The sequence below is a fragment of the Anastrepha obliqua genome, chromosome 5 (genome assembly GCF_027943255.1).
Source record: "Anastrepha obliqua isolate idAnaObli1 chromosome 5, idAnaObli1_1.0, whole genome shotgun sequence".
Taxonomy (NCBI): Eukaryota; Metazoa; Arthropoda; class Insecta; order Diptera; family Tephritidae; genus Anastrepha; species Anastrepha obliqua.
Window position 1 is genome coordinate 36,987,418 of NC_072896.1, and position 20,892 is coordinate 37,008,309.

Genomic DNA, 20,892 nt, shown 5'->3' on the forward strand with positions numbered 1-20,892 from the left:
AAAAATATTAAAAAAAATTTGTGTTATATAAAGGGTGTTTTTTTTAGAGGTTAGGTTTGCAAGTTGGCACTACTTTTTTCGTAGATGGTCTTTTGTCTTTCTGTCACTTGATTTATGCTCAGTTTGGTTTGCCATTTCATAATGAATAGACTTACACCTGAACAACGTTTGCAAATCGTGCAAATTTGGGCCCAAAACGAGATGGCCACCGATCCCGATTTTCACAAGAAAATTTTGTTCAGCGATGAAGCTCACTTTTGGTTGAATGGGTATGTCAATAAGCAAAATTGTCGCATTTGGAGTGAACATAATCCACAAGCCATTGCTGAGACGCCGATACATCCTCAAAAAGTCACTGTTTGGTGTGCTCTATGGGCAGAGGGAATCATTGGTCCATATTTCTTTAAAAATGAAGCCGGCCATAATGTTACAGTCAATGGAGAGCGCTATAGAGCCATGATTAATGACTTTTTCGTGCCTGAATTGAACGATGTTGATGTGGACGACCTTTGGTTCCAACAAGACGGCGCTACATGCCATACAGCCAACGCAACAATCGATTTATTGAAGGAAACTTTTGGTGAGCGCATTATCTCGCGCCGTGGACCTGTGGCGTGGCCTCCAAGATCGTGCGATATAACACCGCTGGACTATTTCTTGTGGGGCTATGTGAAGTCGCTTGTCTACGCAGATAAGCCCGAGACGATTGACGTCTTGGAAGAGAATATTCGGCGCGTAATTGCTGACATACGGCCCCAATTGCTGCAAAAAGTGGTCGAAAATTGGGCCTCTCGGCTGGAATTTATTCGAGCCAGCCGCGGCAGCCACTTGCCCGAAATCATTTTTAAAACATAATGGCAAACCCTTATCTTTATAATAAAGCTAAATTCTTGGCCATAACATTAAATTATATACGTTTTATTTCATCTTGAAAACCTAACCTCTAAAAAAACACCCTTTAATATTAACGGATTAACATATTTTTGGTCTTCCCATTTAGATCATAAATTAACAATCTATACGAAGAGCTAAGTCTGGAGCCAGCTACATATAAAATATATTGATTTGCCGGGTTTAATTCAGCAACATTTTAAGTTGTTCTTGGCATTTTTTTTTTGTAATTGCAAATGCAAGCTGCTCTAGAAGCTGTTGTTGCTTTAAATTAAGGGGGCCTCTTATCGGTGGCTTCAAAAAAGATGTTTTTTCTCAATTTCTCAATTTCGAGGCGAAAAAAGCGACACACAGCATTTATTGAAGAGTAATAAACAATTTTTTAACATAAATAAAAAAACAAAATGACGGACTTATAAGGGGTCTCGCACAGCTTCTCGTTGCGCGCTAATATAACGGCGTGTAAGATTGCGGTCGTAGTTTTCACCTGAAACACAAAAGAAAAATATTATCTTATTCAGAAGGCTTTCCCGCATATAATAAACTACTCTTGTATAAAAATATGAAAAAATGAAGACACAATTAATTATTGAAAAAAGTGCTTTTTTCGCTATTTTTAACATTAACATTAAAAAATGATTTTTTTTTTTTGTATTTTGTTAGTTAATTAGTTGCGCATTTTAATTATCTTTATATAGATTATCGGTTTGAAACGATAACTTTCGTCGTTTTTTTTAAATCTTACACGCCATTTTCAAAAACATGGTTTTGAGAAAACGTGTTTCAAAGTTTTCAGAAGGTAGGAACGAGCAAGTGTATTTCTTTCAAATCCGTCAAATTTAAATAGGTTGTAGCGGTTATTTTAAAATCAGAAAAAATGAATGCTCAAATACGCAAATTTTTTGCGCTTGCAATATGCGTGGTGTACTGTGTATGCCCTAACTGAAGTTAAGATAAGAAACTGGTTGATTCAACAATAATAAGTGCTCATCAACAACTTTTTAAACAGTTTTGTATAAGAGTTTATTTATCATTTTCGTTTGGCAAACATTTCATAATTATCTAATTACATCTAAAAACTCTAAATATCAACTAGATCATCTATTTTTTTCGAGCTTAACTTAGCGGATTGCGAAATTACCCATACAAAATTTCTCTCCCAAAATCTGAGATAAAATAATCTTAGATTATAAGATACGTTCTTCAGTACAACCCTGTGTTTTCTGTGTTATAGATAATTAATTTGACGAATGTAAGGAAAAACGTCAAAGTGGAAACAAAATAACATAGATGCCAACAAAGAAAAGTGGTATTTAGACATAATTCTAATAAGATTTTTGTTAGATATTATTAACTATGCATTCATATTATAGAAAAAAGCGTGTACCTATAGTCGCTTTGGCCCGTCATTGCTTATTATAAAATGTAATAACGAGTTTATAAGCCTTATACTCCAGTAGGAGGTAAAGTAAAGAAATAACATAATAATATGTATAAAATTTCGCATGCGAATCCCTGCCATAATTTTTTGCAACTTCACTAGACGTCGTTCACGGATTTCCTCCAACTGTCTATTACTAGCATCGAATTGCGCAATTAAAGTAACTATTGTTTCCGAGGTACGGTACACTAGACAGGGCCAGTTTATTGCGGCGGCAGCCCTTGGCCCTGAAAAAACCGAGTAATTCCGGTAACGTTTTTGTTGTTGTTTTAACAGTAATAGACAGTGTAGGGTATATCACCGGTCGTCCTCGTCTGGTTCATCTAAGGGTAGGCCCAGGAAAAATGCTGTTTCGACAGGTTGGTTCCAGAGGGAGAGGGGTGTTAGACGAGTAGGTTTTAGAGGGTTCTACGTTACGGGAATGACTCGAGTTTTTCCCGACCAAGGGCTGCCGCACCAGTAAACTAGCCTTGTCTAGTGAACAGTATTCCGGTAACGTAGAACCGGCTGCTACTTCTCTTTGCCTTTTCTTCACATCGTTAATAATAATAAAACAAACCAAATACACTAAAATACTTCACCAAATCAATTTCTATGAAAAAAAAAACTTTCAAAAAAGCCTTGATAGCTAATTGTCAATTTTGCAACGAATCTACCATATGTGGACGGGTGAAATACTTTTTCTGCATTTATTGCTAATCTCTGTAATACCTTACTTACTGTACTTTTAATATATAAAGACAGGGCATCCCAAGGAAAAATGTCCGGAACAAAGTGATTTTGAACACTTTTCGATAATATGATGTAAATTCTCATTTATTTTTTATGAATATTCGCCTTTTTTAATAACTATCAGTACTATCAGTAGAGCAGCTGATTTGATATATTTATATTTATTTGGTCTCGAAATTGTCAAATTTTATTTAAATCACTCTAAACTGTAAATTTTTGATTATAGATTTTGGCATTTTAAGGGCCAAAAGCAAAAACGAAATATATTGTTCCTGTTGTTTTTGCTGTATTGCAAAATGTGCATGTTTAATTCGATATGAAAAATCATATTTTTATCTATATATCAGGAACCGTTAGAGATACACAAATAAAATATAGTAACGTACCTTTTATGTATATATACCCATTATGGTATTATGCCCAAATATTAAAAAAATCGGACAATCGGAGTGTAGGCAACTCTATATAAAAATATGTCTGAGTTAGCACCTCTTTGAATAGCCTTCCTAATGGAAACCCCGGGTCTAGCAGGATCTAAGTTCCATAAGCTCCAAGATGATGAAAATTGAAATTGAAATTTGAAAAGGTCGAGCCAAGGAGCACCAGGAGATTTGGTAAAACGTTTCCACGACAGTCGGTTCTACGTTACCGAAACGACCCGGATTTATAACCGGCCAAGGACTGTCACTCCAGCAGCATTCCCCGTATGTAAGTATGGGGAATGTTTATGCTGCTACAACAACAACAACAACAACAACAACAACAACAGGAGATTTGGTGGCTTCAGGCTCAGGCTAAAAAGCCCATTGTATTTAAAGCTTTGGAAAGGGGGTAGATAGTCAAGGAGGGAAGGAGAAAAGTATCAGAGAAAGAGATAGGAAAGATAGAGATAGTTAGTCCAGATTCTTTGAAAAATCTGTAAATCTGTAAATATCCAGTTTTAGAGAACGAATATTACCCATTCTCACGACATCGCAACCCAAAACTCGTAGCCGTGCTCTAGCAAAGGCAGGACACTCACAGAGAAAGTGCTCAGTGCTATCCACCTCCTCCAAGCACGACAGGCACATTGGGTCCTCAATGATTCCTCGTAAGCAAGACTATGGTTATATGTCCCATGCACGAGTCTTCGATTTTGTCCAGAATTCTCTGCACTTTCGTGCAAAGCCTCCTTAGGGATTTATCCGATGTTAGCACACAGACATCGTCCGCATATGCTTGGACATGAAAACCGAGTTCCTGCATCTCCGCTAGTAGAGAATCTACGACCAAGCACCACAGCAGCGGAGAAAGAACACCCCCTTTGGGACATCCTTGCTTGGCCCTGACGGTGATTAGTTCGTCACTGTTCTCACCAGCGGTTAACAGCCTCTCAGAGAGCATGGAATATATCCACTTTACAATGGTTTGATTAACTCCATCTCGTTCAGCAGAAGAACACATTGAGTAGAAACTGCCATTATCAAAAGCGCCCTCAATGAGCACGAACACGCCCGTTGTGTATTCGTCAGCTTCCAGCTCGGCTTCAATCTTGCTAACAAGATCGTGTAAGGCTAATTCACATGATTTTCCACTCTAGTAAGCGTGTTGATTTCTACTAAGTGGACTTCTCGGCAACTAAGATGTTAATAACTTCCCAAAAAAGTGTGGCGGGACTTAAAAAGCCGCGCCAGCATCTCAGAACGGAACTGGCGAAGGCAACAGATTACTGTAAACATACATATAAATGAGAAATTCTAGAGGACTGCTTTTAGTGCTCGCCCGATCACTAACAATTCCAACTGTAAGTGTAGGTTTTATCAAATTTCAATTGAACTATACAATGTGATAAAATATATGACTTATATTCATGCCCTTATAGCGATTTATAAAAAATTGTACGATTTTGAAATTTCATTTAAGTCATTTATTTATGTAAGGTGTCACTCCCTCTTTTCCAATACCTAATGCATTTTGCGTGAAATACGGTATTAACAATTTACGTAGCTGTATGAAATTGGGTTGGCGCGTGACTATTAATCGGAATTCAGAGAGAACGTAGGTTCGAATCTTGGTGAAGCACCAAAAATAAAGAAAAAGTTTTTTTAATAGCGGTCGCCCCTCGGCAGGCAATGGCAAACCTCAGAGTGTATTTCTGCCATGAAAAAGCTCTTCATAAATAATATCTGCCGTTCGGAGTCGGCTTGAAATTGTAGGTCCCTCCATTTGTGGAGCAACATCAACACGCACGCCACAAATAGGAGGAACTCAGCCAAACACCCAAAAAGGGTGTACGCGTAAATTATATATATGCATATATATATGAAATTTGAGTACTTTACCATAGGCGGTTCCAGAGAAAAGCTATATGAAGGTATTGGCAATTTGTGTAACTGTATAAAATTTCATTATCTTAGCTTTTGTATTTCCGCAGGAGAGCATGCCACTAAAGGCAGTTATTTCCTTCAAATCGATGCCTGCTTTATTGAAATCGGGCGAACGGTACACTTAAGAAAGCGGTTTAAATACTTTAGTGTGGCGTATTTATATAATGGTGTATTTACCTTTGATTCCAGCAACCTCCTCGTCGTTAACATAACGTTTCTTAGGCGATATTCGTATAATCGTCGATCTTATTGAATACTGTAACTTTTCGTACCCTACATTCAAGGGATAATGAAGAAAATGTACAGCATAGCAATTTCCTTTACAGCTGCGTTCCATTTCCTGAACCATTCCAGCAGAATCGTTAAAGACCTTTATCCCTTTATGATATATTAAGCAATAAATATCCACTTGAAGTTGTTAAATTTATAGTTACCATCCACTGGATACTGAAGTTCTTGACGTACAGCTTCCATTAGTAAATCTGTTTGGGAAGTGCTTGGAGCATAGAAAATCCGATCAACTTCATTGGTAGGAAAATCCGACTTAAGATCGTACTATAAAATAATCAAATTTATTAGCAAAATTGTCCATAGTCTTATGAATGTAAATATTTACAGAGTCTCGTCTATAGTAGGTTGTTTGGGGCGTTGTCAAAAGCGTATTTGTTGAAATTAAGTAAACAATGAAAATACCAGAGCATCCGACAAATATTGAAAACAGAGATACCCATGAGTATCGAATTTGTCGCCAATTCTTCCAAATGAAAATGCGGAAAAGACGTATGCTCTCCCTCATTTTTTCTTAGTATTCAATTCACAGATCTTCCACTATAAACATAGAAAAGTCTTATTTAGTAATTGTCAAAAAGGATGATAATGTAATCATCGTTAACACAAAATCCCGTTAACCAAATTTCCTCTATACCAAAAAATATAAAAGTTCGAACGTGTAATAAAAGTTATTCATGGATTTCTGCCGCTTGGGAAATTTAAAGCAGCGAATGATTTTCACTACTAATAGTTGGTCTTACAAAACGTTTATTATTTGTATATTACAATACGCATCACAAGTTACAATAAAATGTTGTTTACACGTAACGATACACAAATCGATTATTATAGCCCATTTACATGATCGAATTATCAGTCTAATGCTATGCTTTCACGCTACGTAATTCGCATAACCACAGCACATCTCTACCGCCGTCTTCGTCTAGCCCCATACAAAATTTCTCTCTCAAAATCTGAGATTATAAAATAATCCTAGATAATGCCATAATTTTTGACATACAACCCTGTGTTTTTTGTGTAATAGATCATTATTTTTACGCGTGCTAAGAAAAACGTCAAAGTAAAAACTAAATAATATGGATGCCGGCAGAGAAAACAGTTTGTTTGGTATTATTAACAATGCAAAAAAGGGTGTGTCCATAAACGAGTGTCCTCTTATTACATCTTATAAAATGTAATATCGAATTTCGAATGCGTATTACTGTCATACTTTTTTGAAACCTCAGTAATCGTCGTTTACGGATTTCCTCCAACTATTTATTATTAGCAGCCAATTGCGCAATTAATTTACCTTTTTCTTTTCATTGCCTTTTTTTAATATCGTTAAAAATAATTAAACAAACCAAAAACAGCGAAATATTCCACCAAAACAATTTTTATGAAGCAAAACCTTTCACAACAGTAATGACAGGTGATTGCCAATTTTGCAGGTAATCTGCTATATGTGAACGGGTAGATTAATTTTGTGGATTTATTGGTAATTAGTGCATGTAAAGAAAAACGTCAAAATAAAAACTAAAGAAAATGGACGCTGGCAAAGAAAACAGGTTTGTAGACATAATCTTAATAAAATATTTGAATTTTTGAATATTATTAATTATGCACTCAAATTATAAAAAAAAGTATGTGTTTTTTTTGGTCTGTTGTTGCTTATTACAAAATTTAATTACGAATTCCGCATGCGTATTGCTGCCACAATTTTTTATAGTTTTGTAATTTGTCAGTAGACGTCGATTACGGATTTCCTCCAACTGTTTATTACTAGCAGTCAATTAATTTATCTATTCCTTTTCCTTGTGTTTTTTTATATCGTTAATAATAATTAAACAAATCATCGTCTGGCATGTCAGATTTCTTGTTTCATCAATCAACAATTTGCGATCGTACGTTTAGTGAAAGTGACAGTACGTTGTCATCATTGTTCTTCTGTTGTGTTTCAATATCATTTAATATTAAAAAAATTAAATTCTACTAAGTATAATCGATTGTTTTGGCATCGAACTGGGTAAATGCTAGTTGTCAACAAAGTCTTGTCTAGAAATTGGTGAAGATGACGACATTTTATAAATTGGATATAAATCGGACTGAATGGGAGATTCCAGATATATACCAGCAGCTTCAAGCTGTTGGCTCCGGGGCCTATGGACAAGTATGCAAGGCAATTGTCCGAAATACTGGTATGAAGGTGGCTATAAAAAAATTGGCACGACCCTTTCAGTCGGCTGTTCATGCAAAAAGAACGTATCGTGAATTACGATTACTTAAACATATGGAACATGAAAATGTAATTGGCTTGTTAGATGTTTTTCATCCAGGCCAACCAGCAGATTCTTTGGAGAATTTTCAACAGGTCTATTTGGTGACGCACTTAATGGACGCTGATCTCAACAATATTATTCGAACACAAAAACTTTCTGATGACCATGTTCAATTTTTGGTTTACCAAATTTTGCGTGGCCTAAAATACATACATAGTGCCGGCATTATACATCGCGATTTAAAGCCTTCAAATATTGCTGTGAATGAAGATTGTGAGTTGAGAATACTTGACTTTGGTTTGGCAAGACCCGCGGAAAGCGAAATGACTGGTTACGTGGCTACTCGATGGTATCGAGCCCCAGAAATAATGCTCAACTGGATGCATTACAATCAGACAGTAGATATTTGGTCTGTTGGTTGTATTATGGCTGAACTTCTAACCGGGCGTACATTGTTTCCTGGAACCGATCACATACATCAACTTAATCTAATTATGGAAATACTCGGCACTCCCCCTGAAGACTTTATGCAAAAAATATCATCAGAAAGTGCTCGGACTTATATAAGAGCCTTACCAAAATTAACACGAAGAAACTTTCGAGATGTTTTTCGATTTGCTAATCCTTCAGCTATAGATTTGCTTGAAAAGATGTTAGAACTGGATGCAGAAAAACGTATTACGGCGGAGCAAGCTTTGGCCCACCCATATATGGAGAAGTATCATGACCCAAGTGACGAGCAAACATCACCACTATATGATCAAAGTTTTGAAGATATGGATTTGCCTGTTGAGAAGTGGAAAGAGCTTGTGTTCACAGAAGTTTTAAGCTTTAAGCCACCGCCAGCTTACGCAACGGTCTTACAAAAATGCAAATAAAAAACTTAAAAAGTAAGACGTAATTTTATTAATATGTACTTAATCAATTGACTAAGTTTAAAAAATTAGAATCAACACAATAAATGCCTTAGATAAAACCAGATATAAAAATGAATACATTCTTGAGTTTAACTCGTTTTCTTATCTATTGAAAAGGTTACTGTACTAAATATGTAAACATAAGTGTATGCTCTAATCGCTTCTGTAGATGTAGAACGTTCGCTTTCTATGTACATATAAGAGCTTTTTAAGACCAGACCGTGAAAGCTTAATGTTTGCTAAATTAAAATTGTTTCATTGTGTTTGTAATGCTCGATTATTTTTAGTGCATTTCTTAAATATATATCTGTAAATTGACAGTACATAATTCATGCACATACTATATTTTTAATTTTTATTATCATTGCACGGGTGGGACTAGACAGTTCTTGCAGTTCGTGAACCTTTCTAATTAAAATAATAAATTGGAAGAATTTTCCAACTAAATTAACTGCAAAAAGTTTTAAATTATATAAGATCAGCATGTCCAAATAGTGTACACCACATATTGGCAACTTTTGGCTATTTATTTGTTTTTAAAACTACAGTTCATACTACAACAAAAACCGAACTTTGAATTTTCATCAAAATTTCAAACCTTTTAAACAGAATTTCTGAGTATGTAGCTTTGTAGTCCATTAAATTTTGTTGAAGCAAAGTGTAAGTTTAAGCAGCTCAAAAATTACGTTGAGTTTTGACAATTTTTCTTGCTGACGGTGTTCAGTGTTTTCTCCATATAAAAATAATAATTAAAATTAAAAAATAAATAGTCAAAACTTGTCAATGTGTGGTGTACACTTTTTTTGGACGCAAACTGTAGATATCGGTTGAATAGAATAAGAAAAGAAAGAAAATCCTAAAGTAAATATGTAAAATTTAATTGTTATAAATATACATAAATATGCACATGTTGGACATCTGAATTATATATGGGTAATCCGTTTATCGCAGATGCAAAATTTAGACGCAAGTAAAGTTTCATAATAATAATGCGTGCATAGCCACTTTTGCTTCGTTTATAAGAATTCAAAGTAGGTATATTTAATTAGTCAGGAAGGAGATTTAAAGTGTTATCTCGGCCCAGGCACTTTAGATTATGATACACAAATTGAAGTTTTAATTGTGAAAAATTTATTATGTCATACCTTTATATTTCGTAATGCGTTAGATTAATAAAATAAAGGAAAATAAACTCTGGATAATTCATTCTGAAGGGGTTATATACCTTGTGAGCGCGAAAAATGGACGATTGTCATACTTTTTTTTTAATATGTTTTAGAACTTTTATTCAAATGAGGCATATATCATAACTCTCGAAGAATACATTTTGGTGTTTTTATTTTAAAAAATATTATTATTTATTGTTGATATCGCTCCTCCCTCGAAACGTGGTTTTTTAGAAGAGGCTTGCAGTGATCACGGTAGCGCATGAGCAGCTCAACTGAAATCAAAAAAATTAAATGATTATTGTGGAAAAATGTTTTTTAGTGAATTTGAACGGTTTATTTACCCAAAAAAATATTTTCTCGATATGAAAACCGCTTTGCACTAAAAAAACGATTTTTGAGGGGTTGAAAAATTAAAAAAAAAAAAATTAATTCCAGCGAACTATAAAAAAGTTTAAGATGATGTACTTTTAGAAAATGCCATAAAAAAATTTCGGTTTTTTAGTCCAACACAAGGTACATATGTATATAACCCCTTAAAGCAATTCGTCTGGAACGAATTTTGAGATGAAACCAAGGCTAACAGAAAGTTACGACAAGCGGTGACGCTACTGAACCAACATCGTCATACTGTAGGCGAACTTCAACGTTTTCATAAACAAAAAACGTTATATTTTTATATTTACGCTTTCTTTTGAAGCCATTACTATTAACTCTATTTAGATATCTAATTTAGATTACACTCGTTCGCTCAGCAAAAGTTAATCTTTGCAAATCTCAGGAAATGTATGTTTGATCCTAATAGTATATCGTGTTCGAGCTGTAATAATTGTAACAGTGCTACTTTTTATCAGCATTCCGTTCGTTTCCACGACAGTCGGTTCTACGTTACCGAAATGACCCGGATTTATATCCGGCCAAGGACTGTCACTTCAGCAGCATTCCCCGTATGTAAGTATGGGGAATGTTTATGCTGTTACAACAACAACATCAGCATTCCGTTCTGTCCCATAATTTCTGCAACAATTAATAATTCCTCCGGCATCACTAGCAGAATTGAAATAGTAGAGTTAAAGTAAGTTTTTATTTAATAAATACTACTTTGAAGATTAATATTGTTTATTTATTGTGTCAGCGCAAAATTAAATTCAAATTGTCCATAATTTTTAGCAGCATGTTCCGTGCGAAATAATAATACAGCAGCTAACCAGTGAGTATCTGCAGACAGGCCATATTTTATTTTGATAGTAACAGCTCTTTCCTGCAGGAAATCTTGACAAACTTTCTGCGAAACCATTTGAAGTAGCCACATGAACGTAATCGTATTTTATAAACGATGGTAATGTTCGCTCTTTGATATTTCGTAACTGTTAGAATTTTTGAAAGGAACCCTGTATACGTTTACAAATTATTATACATGACATGCGTTATTAAAGTTGCTGCATATAAACATTTTCATTTAAAATGAATAATTATTTTAAATATTTATTAAATTAATTAATCATTTTTAAATCGGAAAGTACAAGGTATTACTAATTGCTTACAACTGCATTACCAGTTTATGACTTTTGGTAATTAATATTTAGTAACAAATTTATGAGATTTGTAACAACTTAGATGTCAGTTCAGACAAACTTTATTACTACTATTATTATTTTAACAGATTTTGCCAATTTTAATTTCTTAAATTTTTAATCCATGTCATTTCTCGTTGATATTATTTTAAACTGTTTTCTGAGGAAAAGTGGAAAGTATATTGCAAAATCTAGTTCCTTCCATAGCTCTCTTACAGTTTTCGTGCTGAGGACTACACACTTCATACTATATTCCCCTAATTTTGTCTCTTATGATCATTTGCAAACTTCAGCATCATGACAAATCTGTAAAATTTACATTCACTCCGTTTCGAGTGAGCTTTTTATGTGTAGTAGTTTTCTCCTTCCGTACTTTATAACAATCGTAAATTAACTGTATCTTCAAAGGGTTCTAGTAAATTGGAGTGCTGAGGACTGCATACTTCATACTATATTCCCCTAATTTTATCTCTTATGATCATTTGCACACCTCAGCATCATGACAAATCTGTAAAATTTACATTCACTCCGTTTCGAGTGAGCTTTTTATGTGTAGGAGTTTTCTCCTTCCGTACTTTATAACAATCGTAAATTAACTGTATCTTCAAAGGGTTTTAGTAAATTGGAGCTCGAAAAGATCTACTTAAATATAATATTTGAATTCAGTTAGAGCTTTCAGAAACGTGGTAGGCGTTGAAAATTTCTTTTCAATACATACATGTTCATTTTCAGGTCGCGATTATTTTTCAGCCGACAAGAACTGACTCCCAAACCGACAATTTCTTTGCATACGCCGAACTACAAAATGTTAGCAGTGTATTTTGATGCTAATCAGCATTAAAGCTAGTGTTTTAAAAATTACAATTTTCGAAAGTTGTGTTTATTATATTGGGAGTATTCATATAATATCTGTGTATCAGGGCACATGAACAATATAAACTTTTTATTGTAATATGTAATTCTAAACATAACTTGGCAAAATACTTATCGCCGAATTATCCATAGTTCAGTTGGTATGAATGCTGCTTTAATTGTCGGCAATAAAATAGGCTATTTTCTTGAAAAGAAACATTGTATCTGTATTATACGTGTATTATGTATTAAATTCGATCTAACATGATTTCTTTGCATTCCTGCACTTAATAAATGTTTACTTTTTGCGCTATTTTTATTCCTACTCAAACGTGAATACAAACAAAGCAGTTCATATGAACAAGAACTATATAAATGCTAAATTATAACAGAAGGTCTTCTAAATAACGTTCAAAGTCAGTTTCACGGGAAGTTTGTTCTATTTCTGCGTCAGGTTTCCGTTCCCATATATTATCCTGGTTTTCTTGAGTTTCATTTGGAGCAGATTCTGGTACCGCGTCTACTACTACATCTTCAGTCACATGTGGATGCTTCTCATTTATTTTATTTTCGAGTTTTCGATTAACAGACTTTTTTAAGCGCTTAATTTCTCGTTTTCGAGAAGTGTAGTTTAATTGCTCTGAATGAGTAGGACATAAACGAAGTTTGACCAACGCATTTTTGCGCTCTCCTTGTTCTCGATAGGAAAAATTCACCTCCCAGCTGCGCAAGTTATCTCTTTGTTCACATTTACTACTTCCACACTGAAATTGACCTTTTCCTGTTACGACTTCGTCCTTAGTACGCCAGCGCAGAGCAACCTTGTTATCTTTGTGACGAGTTAAGTCTGCTATGCAATATTCCTTGAAAGTAAGAGGGTCATATATTAGACATACATATATTTACTAATATTGGCAGAGCTGTGGGTTCATAAAAAAAACTTATTAATATTGATATTTTTGCGGTCGGTAATCGACGCTTTAGAATTTTATTTTAGATTTTGAACATTACCTTAAATAATTTGTCATAGTAACGTTTAGCCAAGCGTACTTCCCATGAATCTTCTTCCGTTTTATCATTTTCGTCCCATAAGAATCGATGTTTTTCTTTTATAATATCGATGTCATGATAGTGCTTATCCCTTCCAGACGATTTACCACAGAGAATAAAATTTTGGAAAATGTAATCATGTCGCTCTTGATAGCTTAACGATTTCATTGAATGGGTGTTCATACGATGGGTAATTATTTAGTTTACGGCTCAAGTGACAAAATTTGTTTGAAAATAGTCGATATGGACAGAGATTATTTTAACTGCTCAAAGGTTATTAAGAAAAACAATTCTGTAAAACTTGTATTCTTTTTTTTCAGTATTTACCGATTTGTCGGTTTCGCGTTATTTATTTCACTATTTTAACAACTCAAATGTAAACACAAAAAACAAACTTTGACAAATAATGTCTGGCATTGCCACTTATTGCACTTTTCTTTACCGGTTTTATAAAGTGTCTGGACATTCTATAATATTTAGATCATGGACTTTTAGGGTGTAAACATTTTCACTATACCTATATTAAAATGTTGCTTTATACAGGGTGGCTGATGAATTTTGCTACATTAAGAAACTCAAATAACTTTTTTTTTAGTGTATGGAATTCATTTATTTTTTTTCAAGTCGAAAGTCATTAAATTTTATTAAAAGTAGCTTAACTAGTTTTAAAAATAATTGAATTTAAATGCCCCCCATGCTCGTGGACACAAGTGCGGCATCTTAGTAAAAAGTTGTTCATTGCTGCTTTGAGAGTTGCGACAGGAATAGCCGCAATTGTTGCCCGAATGGATTGTTTTAGTTCATCCAAATTTGTTGGCTTTGTTTTATAAACTTCTTGTTTACATAAACCCCACAAGAAAAAGTCAGGTGCAGTAAGGTCAGGCGACCTGGGGGGCCAACAAAATTCGGAGTTTCTTGAAATCAGTTTATTGGGAAATTTTCGTCGCAACTCTGTCATAACAGTCTGGGCTATGTGAGACGTTGCCTCATCTTGTTGAAACCACACAGAGTTGAAAGGAATTCTCTTTCGGTGTAGTTCTGGATAGAAAAATTCTTTCAGCATTTTCAAATAACGGTCTCCAGTAACCGTAACGGTGCGACCATTTTCTTCAAAAAAATAAGGCCCGACAATACAGCGTGAAGAAACCGCACACCACACTGTCACGCGAAGAGGATGCAATTCCGTCTCGTGGAGTATCTGTGGGTTAGAAGTACTCCATATTCGACAATTTTGTTTGTTCACATTGCCGTTTAAATCGAAATGGGCCTCATCAGACATGAAAAGGCAGTTTAACATGTTTTGGTCTTCTTCCACCATTTGCAGGATCTTCTGGCAAAATTCCAAGCGAACCGGCAAGTCTGCTGCATTCAGTTTGTTAACCATTTGAATTTTGTAGGGAAATAAGTCTAAATCTTTGTGCATTATTGTTTGCAAAGACTGTCGGCTGACACCAAGTTGAGCAGATAAGCTTCTTGTTGAAACCCTTGGATTGCTTTGTATAGCTGCAGCTACAGCAGCGATCGTTTCCTCCGTCCGAACTGGTGGGTTTCGATGATAAGGCCTTCTTGCGACTGTTCCTTGCTCAGCAAAATTATTCACCAGTCTCATTATGGTCCATCTGCTCGGGGGATCGCCGCCAAACATCCGCCTGTACTCTCTCTGTACCAAAACTACGGACTCCAGTGCGTGATAGCGGCGGACTATCCAAATTCTTGTTTGAGTGTCCCAGTTATCCATTTTAATAAATTTTAAAGATCAATCTGCAAAAAAAACAAAAATGGAACAGATAACTTAAAAAGAAAAAAAGTTATTCCATTTTTTTTTGGTAGCGGCTTTCATCTGCCACCCTGTATAAGAAACAAGAAAAAAGGGGTGAAATTACATGTTTGTGAGAATTCATTGAATAGCGCAAACTTGTCATCCTGTAATTTGCTTAATAACTATCGTAATTTCTTTGATTCAAATTGAGCCAATATCTCCAGGTGAACTATGTTGTCTTTCCCCTGTCCAGTATTGCATTGTATACGATACACCACATCATTGAATCTTTAAATCAACTTGTATTTCTTTCTTTGCGGATTATAAAGAAGTACTTAATTAACTTCACTGAATACTTCGGAGTTCACATTACGGTCAAATTGATCTCTCATCTCGTTACTCATTACTGGGTATGTTGCCCCTTATGGGGGTGTACTTCATCCGTATCCCCCTGCAGTGTTTCCCAATGACTACGATCGTCCATTGAAGGAGCAGCATCTCCACCGAATGTTAGTAGTTTAATGCACTGCTGAGCGAAAGTCCAACAAGAACATTTGGATGTGTTTGTGCCAATTTCGTTGGCACTCTCCACCTACCTTTTGCAAGTGTTCCTTCCTTCCTGTTCCTCAGCAGTTCTATTAGCCACACTTGACCTGTCCCACAGCTTCCTTCCACATTAGCTCATATGCCGGCTTCCGATTTTGACGGAATCCATTGACGGTGACTTAGAGTTACCTTTCTGGATTGTACACTGTGCTCATACCCGGTGCTCACAGTTCTCTATGTATTCTGACACAATAAAAACTTGTTATCAAAATCCAATGTAAATGCGTCCAATTTTTACTTTATCCATGATTTCAGCCATTAAAAATATGTGAAGTACAGACATAGCTCCAATAACTACCTCCCAAACTGGATTTCCGAAAATTGTCGCTTTCCCCTATGTAGCTGTCTGAAGTTTGTAACCATTGGTTCCAAATTACCGTTTACCAAGTTCAACTGGATAATTGAGTTCACTATCCTGCAAGGTCTCATTTGTCCTTTGGAAGCTTTTCGTCAGTTCCATTTGGAATATTTTCTGTCTAAGGTCACTCCCGTAACGTCTGTGTATGTACATCATCTTTATCTAATCTTACTGAAGACAGCTGAATTTTTTTAAATAAAATATTGTAATTCTTTAAAGTAATGAAAAACACACACAACCTTTATCACCCATCGTGCAAGAATATACGACTTTAAATGATGTTGTCATTTTATGGTTCTATGATTTACCTCACAAGGAGTAAAAAAGGTTTGCATATTTTCATTTTTATTGCAACCGTGGCCATCAGCTATCATTGAAACGTGCAAGTTTCTGCAAATTTCCCATTCGTAAAAATTTGCAAGCATCTCCCTTTGGGAGAGAACACTTAAAATTCTTAAGCATTTCGTTGTTGGATAAGACTTACTGGGCTTTTACACGAACAAACCGCGGCACTTCGTTTCATTAGTTTGTTTAGTTTAAATGTCCCATATCACAATATAACCAAGCCACAAAATCAGGTTTGAGAATAAAAAGATAATCATTACGTAAATGTTCAAACAATTGGTTTTATTTCCCCAAAGGATACTAACATATTTTATTTACATATGTAACTAACTGTGAACACCTCTAGTACCAAATCAAATTCCTTACTTCTACCGAATAAAGGTGACACGACACAACTTGTTTGTCGAACGGTCTTTTAAAAAGTTGCATAGTGAATTGTCATCATAAGATAGTTGTCTTTTTTATTTTGAACACTTTTTCCTTGTGTGGAAAAGCAAAGGAAAAAAACAGTGCAAGAATGAATTAGAAGGTGGGCTGCATACTCGAGAAGTTAGAGAAATTCTTTATTTCAATAGTGATTTCGGTGCGTGTGCTAGGCCATAAATACGTAAATAATTATAATTATTTCCCCGAGCTTATTTAATAAAAAAGTTGAAGTAATTTTGACTCACTTGTCTCGCGATCGCGTATTTTAATTTCCTTTAAAGCTTTGGGAGTTTTCGGGTACCTACAGCACTTTAGACATAGCATCTCGAAGAAAGTCTAAGCCGCAGTGTATGTCATAGCTAACTAGAAGCAAATAAAATATTATTTTGCAGTGGAAACATTGTGCTTTTATCAAAAATTAGAGTCGATTCAAGGTGAACGAGTTTTCATTGTATTAAAGTAACATTATTTACATACACAAAAGTCGTTAAATTTTCTCAATTATTTACAATGAATTTATAAAACTTGCATTTTCCGAATGCAGGAAAGGTTTACATGCAGAAATTTATGATATAAAATTAACTTGAATAGAATTTTTCACTCATACATGTTTCTAAAGTCCCCGCAACGACTTTTTCGGCTGCAAATATAGATTAGTGCTATACTTTTTTGCCTTTACTGATGGCAAATCTGCAAACATTTAAAGTTAACACAATATTATTGTCAGTCAGCTCCAATGAATTGTTATTATTGTTTAAAATTGGAAAGTGATGATATAGATAATTTGAGCATACATGTGTAATAATAAGTGAAGTAACGTGTTGTCTAGAAACCCTTCCTTAAAATCTTCACCAAATTTCATTAAATAAATCATTGTACTTTGTCTCAAGTTGTTCATGCGGCATTACACAAAGTCAACCCAAATCATATTGTCCGACCTTTTTGCTGTTCTCAGTAAAGGAGATGTATAGGTTTTGTTACAGTATCACCAGACTCCTTCAAAACGTTTAGCACAACCAATTGCTGCAATACATCATAATCTATCGTACATCTCGTCCAGACAGAGTGGTTGTAGTTATCAGAATTAGTATAAGCAAAGCAGGCCATCTCTCACGTTAAGACGCCGCACCTTCCAGACTTACCAAAAGGCATTTTTGAGGTGAAGTATAGAAGTAGTTAAGGTAAAGAAGTATTTAAGACAAGCCCTAGAATATGCAATTAAAGCACAATCAGAAACTACATTTAATACACATTTTGTGCGGCCTTTAATACTTCTATTTATTTTATTTTCGGCCGCCGTAGCCGAATGGGTAGGTTGGTGATTACCATCCAGGTGGACCGCTTCGAGACCCCGGACACAAGAAACACCAATTGTTATTGTTGTTGTAGCAGCATAAACATTCCCCATACTTATATACGGTGAATGCTGCTGGAGTGACAGTCCTTGGCCGGATATAAATCCGGGTCGTTTCGGAAACGCAATTGTTAATTGCGGTCGCTGCACGGCGGGAAATGTCAACAACCTTCGACTGTATTGCTGCCATGAAAAAGCTTCTCATTCAAAACCGTCTGCCATTCGGAAGCGGCGTAAAACTGTAGATTTCTCTATTTGTGGAACAACATAAGGAGGAGGATCTCTGCCAGATACCCTAAAAAGGCGCCCATACTATTATTATCAAGTATTCTCATAATCCTCAATTGTGGCAATTTAACGGCGACCGCCTTAGCCGAATGGATTAGCCGAGATTCGAACCTATGTTCCCTCTGAATTCCGAATGGTAGTCACGCACAAACCAGATATTACTTTTTGTTTTATATACATTTTTTCGGTATTTTATGATTTCGGTATTTACTGATTCTCTGTTAAGATTTCCGGGGGGAAGAGCTGTCAGTGTCAAAATAATATATAATTACAGAAGCACCCTGTATATACATGTATATAATACTTTTATGAATTCTCTTTCCTTGAAAGTCGTTATCAGGAATCAACCACTACATAAATACATTCTTGATATTGCCTGTTAAGCTCTTATAATATTTTATCTAACCCCTGTTAAATGATCTTTTAGAATAACATTCACACTGACTTAGGTAGTATTCAATATTTCAATTTTTGTAGTACCCTTGAAGGTCGATAATGAGCGGTTGCGGTAAATAATCATCGGCTACAATACCTTAAAGAAAATACAGCAAACCTTAAAGAAAAGAACAAAAAGATTAGTATCTGCCCAAACGTTTGTTTGAAGTTCGTGTATTTACTAGCTGTGAAGGTTACATATTTAAAGTATATCAGCAATTAAAAAGAAATTAGCTATCGAAAGTTAGATTTACTAACAAACATCTCTTTAAAAGGTTGAATGCAGTCGATGTGAACACAGTTGCTTAGGTAATTTGCGTATAAATTATTGTATAATTACTGCATGTAAATTATTGCGGCTTTAAATTGATTTTTTGGTGTTCTGTATGCCTTTGAAGGATCCAGTGTATAAAAATATATCGTAATGGCGACAACAGCAGCGGCGACTTCTGCAACAGCGCAGGCTACAAGTGTTGTTGTACTCGATCGGGGAAACAATACAACTTGTACTATAAATCTACATGGTAAGTGTTTTTATATTTATTAAATTTTGATTTAGCAAAACATTTATTTTTGAATTCGGTTATTAGTCATGGTAAACTGGAAACAAATGTTTCACTAAAATCTGAAAAATAAATTTCCATTGAAACTAAATTTGAGTAAAATTTACTAAAAGGCTTATTAAAAAATACTGAGGAATTCATTAAAAACCTGTTTTTGAGTGTTTTTATCTCTATTTCTTTGTCCTGACAACAACTTTCCTTTTCACCAATTCTGTGCGGTTTCTGGACAATTTTTGGCAGTATGATTGCAGTTGATTATCTGATGGGAATAGGCCATTATGGATCCCGCTCAATCGCATTAAAGTTGTTGGCCTCTTTTCAAAAAACACATTTAGCAAATTACAATTATCTGTACATTTTGTTAGAGCTCCTCCTTCAATTTGTGGTGTGCGTCTTGATGTTACTCCCCAAATGGAGGGTTTCAAGCCGATTCCGAACGGCAGATATTTTTATGAGGAGCTTTTTCTTGGCAGAAATACACTCGGAGGTTTGCCATTGCCTGCCGAGGGGCGACCGCTATCAGAAAAATGTTTTTCTTAATTTTGGTGTTTCACCGAGATTCGAACCTACGTTCTCTCTGTGAATTCCGAATGGTAGTCACGCACCAACCCATTCGGCTACGGCGACCGATTAGTGTTGTTAGATTAGTGTGAGTATATTTAATCCGGTTGTTGTAGCAGTTTAAAAAACCCTGCAAAAGCAATAAGGTTATCGGTCGCCATCGTCTATCTCATTTAATTGTAAGCCCAGCGTTCCCACGATATTCGGTTCTATGCTACCGGAACGCCGGAACGACCTAGATTTATATCTTGTCAAAGATGCACCACGAAATTTATTCCATCAAATTGACAAAAGAACTTCGGAGAAGTGAACTACTACGATCGGGTACTTTTTCCCCCGGGCCCGGAGTTCTCAGAGGGGCCTGGACTCGAGATTATACGTATTTATATGAATTCGACAATATTGGAAAGGGCCCGCATTTGCGATTTTCCCCCGGGCCCGGATATGCTCTCTACGGCCCTGCCTTCACAAACTGGACATATGTTGAGTATATCTGGTTCCATTCTGGGTAAATAGGTGCTGAAAATACAATGTCCAGAGCATAATAACTCGGCTATCACCAACCGTGTGGGTCAGATCTCCGTAATTTTTCAAAGCATTTTTCGTCTGTTGTTCTCGTGTGTGATGTATTTCCCATTGTCTTTTAAATCCACAAAAAG

General features: G+C 35.4%; 4 protein-coding genes across 18 annotated transcripts in view; 2 read left to right on the plus strand and 2 right to left on the minus strand.

Annotated features, from left to right (window-relative positions):
- The window catches only part of LOC129247250 (ATP-binding cassette sub-family A member 2), a 31,118-nt gene extending 24,589 nt beyond the window's left edge, over positions 1 to 6,529 (minus strand). Inside the window, exons 1-4 of one of the 3 annotated variants that reach the window (XM_054886302.1) lie at positions 6,462 to 6,529; positions 6,047 to 6,258; positions 5,865 to 5,985; positions 5,608 to 5,808 (exon numbers count right to left, since the gene is read on the minus strand). In XM_054886302.1, the coding sequence (XP_054742277.1) occupies positions 5,608 to 5,808; positions 5,865 to 5,985; positions 6,047 to 6,226 (502 nt within the window). In that variant the 5' untranslated portion in view covers positions 6,227 to 6,258; positions 6,462 to 6,529. Of the gene's footprint in view, positions 1 to 5,607; positions 5,809 to 5,864; positions 5,986 to 6,046; positions 6,259 to 6,323 lie in introns of all 3 variants that reach the window. The other 2 variants (XM_054886301.1, XM_054886300.1) reach the window with 2 other exon arrangements.
- A 1,164-nt stretch (positions 6,530 to 7,693) lies between these two features.
- On the plus strand, positions 7,694 to 9,232 carry LOC129248462 (mitogen-activated protein kinase p38b). The gene has a single exon (XM_054888015.1). The coding sequence runs from the start codon at positions 7,772 to 7,774 to the stop codon at positions 8,855 to 8,857; it is 1,086 nt and encodes a 361-aa protein (XP_054743990.1). The 5' UTR covers positions 7,694 to 7,771; the 3' UTR covers positions 8,858 to 9,232.
- Positions 9,233 to 12,510: 3,278 nt separating this feature from the next.
- LOC129248581 (protein FRA10AC1 homolog) lies at positions 12,511 to 13,924 on the minus strand. Its single transcript, XM_054888194.1, has 2 exons — positions 13,500 to 13,924; positions 12,511 to 13,351 (listed from the first exon to the last, which is right to left on the minus strand). Exons 1-2 carry the CDS (start codon positions 13,719 to 13,721, stop codon positions 12,872 to 12,874), a joined length of 702 nt encoding a protein of 233 aa, XP_054744169.1. The 5' UTR covers positions 13,722 to 13,924; the 3' UTR covers positions 12,511 to 12,871.
- A 3,147-nt stretch (positions 13,925 to 17,071) lies between these two features.
- Positions 17,072 to 20,892, plus strand: part of LOC129247079 (uncharacterized) — a 41,020-nt gene continuing 37,199 nt past the window's right edge. For 4 of the 13 annotated variants that reach the window (XM_054885982.1, XM_054885984.1, XM_054885992.1 and 1 more), the window contains exons 1-3: positions 17,084 to 17,466; positions 19,385 to 19,418; positions 19,508 to 19,633. In XM_054885982.1, coding sequence (XP_054741957.1) covers positions 19,534 to 19,633 — 100 coding nt within the window. In that variant the 5' untranslated portion in view covers positions 17,084 to 17,466; positions 19,385 to 19,418; positions 19,508 to 19,533. Of the gene's footprint in view, positions 17,467 to 19,151; positions 19,317 to 19,384; positions 19,419 to 19,507; positions 19,634 to 20,892 lie in introns of all 13 variants that reach the window. The other 9 variants (XM_054885989.1, XM_054885983.1, XM_054885988.1 and 6 more) reach the window with 9 other exon arrangements.